Source organism: Leucopleurus acutus (genome assembly GCF_964270905.1).
Source record: "Leucopleurus acutus genome assembly, chromosome: 11".
NCBI classification, from domain to species: domain Eukaryota; kingdom Metazoa; phylum Chordata; class Mammalia; order Artiodactyla; family Delphinidae; genus Leucopleurus; species Leucopleurus acutus.
Genome location: NC_139152.1, coordinates 38969506 through 38973217, shown reverse-complemented (window position 1 = coordinate 38973217; position 3712 = coordinate 38969506). Strand labels below are relative to the sequence as shown.

At 49.9% G+C, this 3712-nt stretch overlaps 1 protein-coding gene across 1 annotated transcript; it reads right to left on the bottom strand.

Moving 5' to 3' along the window:
- Positions 1–1632: 1632 nt before the first annotated feature.
- Positions 1633–2967, bottom strand: PCED1B (PC-esterase domain containing 1B; the record flags this gene model as incomplete). The annotated part of the gene is made up of 1 exon (XM_082849792.1): positions 1633–2967. Exon 1 carries the CDS (start codon positions 2950–2952, stop codon positions 1633–1635), a length of 1320 nt encoding a protein of 439 aa, XP_082705918.1. The 5' UTR covers positions 2953–2967.
- Between the last annotated feature and the right edge of the window lie 745 nt (positions 2968–3712).

Sequence of the window (3712 nt, the reverse complement as noted above, 5' to 3'; positions counted from 1 at the left end):
TCATAGCCCGCTGCACTCATCTCCATGGGATGAGAACATTTACACTGGTCAGGCGGGTCCCTCTCCTGATTATGTTGGGACATTCTGGCAAATTTTGACTTATAGGCACTACCTTTCTAGAGTCCTCAAAGATCATCGTGACCCTATTTTGGTAAGATTCCCTCCAATGGACCACAAAGATTAAATGTCAGTTTACCTCATCTCATGTAGTCTCACCAGGAACACATACTCTACCTCATCATTCACTCACTGATTCATTCAAGAAATATTATTCAGTACTTACTAAGTTCCAGACATTGTGCTAGGGTTTCAGACCCAAAGATAAGTAAGATAAAGGCCCTATTTTCTTACGGTGTTTTAGTGGATTAAAGGTTTCCGCGTATTTCTTCTGTAAATAGCTGATCTCATCCATGTCTTGTGATTTCATGGATTCCATTTTTGCGGAATAACATTTCCTTACCCTCATTGCCAAAGTTAGGGATGGTCCAATTGAGGACCTGTAAAACAGTCAAATCAATTCAATGAAAAACGCTGTTATCTGGACAATTTTAGTCATGCCTTATTTTGACTGTTTTATCTAGGCATTAACATTTCACCAGTCTAGTGTGACAAAGGGCCTAACATTTAAACAATCTCAATGATGTTAACATTCTTACGAAACAGAGAAGAGATGGTGGGGTCCACCTGTCCAATTTACAAGGAAGGGATTTGTGCACTGGGTGGTCCCTTCCAACTCCTAGTTTTACTCTATGATGATTCACATTGTCACAACTTAATTTTCTCAAGCCCCAAACTCAAGACTATTAAAGAAATCATAAGGTCATAAGCATGCCATTCACTCTAGTTTACATAACCAATAAACCTCTGGTTATGGAGCTATAAGGGCTTTTCATCATCACTTCCATAGAAAGACCATGTTTGGTAAACTTCCCTTCTTGGTTTGTTGAAGTATAAATCAAGTCTGAAAGTTAATATAAACTGATACTAGTATAAACTGTGAAAGACTAGTGGAGGAGTGATTTTTCTGTGTGACCTAGAACAAGTCACTCACCTCTTGACCTCAGATTCCCTGTCTGTAAATGTTAGTTAAATTTTATGTTTTTAGTTTTCTCAGTTCTAAAATTCCATGATTCTTCGAGAATCTCTGGAAAATATCACCACAAAAAGTTAAAGTTCTTTTATTTATTTGTAAGGAATCAGATCCATTTTATGGAAACCCTTTAGAGAAATTCCATGTTGAGTAGTTTATCAAGGGGCCGTAACTCTACAGCAGATACTGTCCCTGCTCTTATGAAGCTAAGTGTTCAATGGAAGGGAGAGGCACCATTAAATACAGACTCGCAAAACCCACAACGACTTTTATGAAACAACTTGTTAATTTCAATTTTATATTTACAAAAAGACAAAGAGAATAGGCAGTGGGGAGGCAGGAATGATGCCTGGGTTCCCCCTCGCAGAGTGCAGGGTGCAGTGAGAGGCGACAGCCAGCAAGAATAGGTCAGACTGCCCTTCCCTGCCATTATTGATAACAGCAATGGACCAAAGGCTTCAGTTAACAAGGTCAGTCTGTCTGGGGAGAGTCGGACGATCTGTCCAGTCCATGTGCATGAGGAGGAAGGCACCCAAGTCAGTCTATTGAGGCCTTGGCTCTCTATAGGCTGGGGCCCTTCTCTTGGAATTTCTGGGCCGCCCTCTCCAGGGCAAGTAGGGGCCACGGGGACAATACCGCGGAAAACCCCTATGGACCACAGGGGCCCGCTGCTGATAACAGGGTTGGGGGAAGGGGGGCCTAGGCGGCTGGGGACTAAACATAAAGTCACCATCGAAGGCAAATTCTGTCTGGGTAGATGGGAGAATATCTGAATGGAAATGGTTCAAGGAGAACTGATCCGATTGGAAAGGACGGTCTGAAGAAAAATCGGCATCTTGGGGACAGACAAGGAACGGGGGTGTCACCTGCTGAAGGGGGATGGGACGGGGTTTTGGGGGCAGGAGTGGGAACTGGGGTGGGCGGGGAGATGGCGTGGGGAGCAGGGGGCAGCACCCAGGCAGAGGCAAGGGTCGGTGCGGAGGAGGGAAGGCCGGTTGATCTCTGCAGGCCGGGAGCTGCCTCTCAAGTCTCCGGCCAAGTCCTCCCCTCGCGGGGCCATCCTTGATGCACTTGCCCACTGGGTCACGCTGGGGCAGCTCCACCCCCCAGGCGTCGGCCACGTGGGCCAGCAGAAGCTGGGAGAGATGCCGGTGCGCTCGCTCGTTCCAGTGCACCCCGTCGGGCTGCAGGTACTTCCCTGTGTGGCGGCGGAAGTGGAAGTGCAAGTCCAGCACATCGAAGCCGTGCTTTTGGGCCTCGACAGAGCTGTAGAAGTTGGCCTCAATCACGTTGGTTTTCAGTGTGGAGGCCGCGGGTCGGAGCTCGGGCGGGAGGAAGCCGCTATTGATGTTGTTGCCCACGGGCATGGCCGTGTTCCAAACCAGGAGGCACGACTCGGGCAGCACCTGGCGCAGGCGCCCAAACAGGCTCTCCAGGTTCTGCAGGTAGTTCGGCCAGGAGTCCTCCCCGTACCTGGTGAGGTCCCAGAGGCAGGAGTTCATGATGACCAGGTCCGGGTCGTGCTCACCCGAATGCAGCTCCTCCAGGATGGCTTCCAGGTAGTCGGAGTACACGCGCGTCAGGAAGTAGAAGCGCACCAGGTGCTGGCCGGAGCAGAACTGGCGCACCTCGCGGTAGTGGGTGCCGTTATGCATGCGGCCCTGCTTGCCCCCCTGCACCAGCTCGTCCTGCTCGAAGCTGTACTCTCCCTTGGCCTTGAGCTGGCTGAGTGTGAGCAGGCAGTCCTTCTGCAGCAGGAGCACCAGGTCCTTGTACACGGCCCTCTGGACCGAGTCCCCCAGGATGACTACGAACTTGTTGTGAAGTAGCTGCCGTACTTCGGAGGCGAGCAGGTGGACCATGACGCCCGGGACGCGCCGCCTAGCTCCTTCCTTTCACTCGGTGGCTCTGCGGATGGCTAGGACAGAAGGAGAGAGCATATGGGAAGGGTCCACCTCGGGCAGGACGGTTTGGGAGGGCCCGGGGACGGGGATGGAACTTTAGCCTGGGGCACCTGCAGGGGCGGGGCTCCGCTATCGTCAGCCCGGAAGGAAGGGAGCCTGGAGCTAGAAGCCCTGTTGGCCTGCACGCAGTTTCTGCCTGAGACGTAACTCTGAACACCCAGGAAACCCAGGTTCTACCTGGCCGGGGGGTGGGGGCCCTGCCCTCCCGGGCTGGAGGTACAACCACCACAAGATACCCCACCACCGGCCTGGAGGCCGCCCAGAAGTCTGACAACTGGAGAATGGTTAGGCAAATTTTGCAGCTGTTAAATACTGAGGATTATATCAAGCAAGAACATGGAGAGTGTGATGTATACTGTTAAGTTGAGGAAGTTACCATATGTGTGCCCCATTTCCCTGAAATGGTATAAAATAGATATGCATAGATCACACTGAAAGAAAATAGGCAAAAACCAGTTTTTAATAGGACAGTAGGATTATGGGTGACTTGCCTCCCCCTCCCCTTTTTGTAAATATACTTTATATAGTCTTAAATCAATTTTAATAACTTAAAAGGAATTTAATGAAATGCAACAGGCCGCAGAAAGGAAGAGCACATATGCCAGGTATTATTAAAAACACATTTCTTTTACAAGCGAGCAACTTTCTTATTGATGGG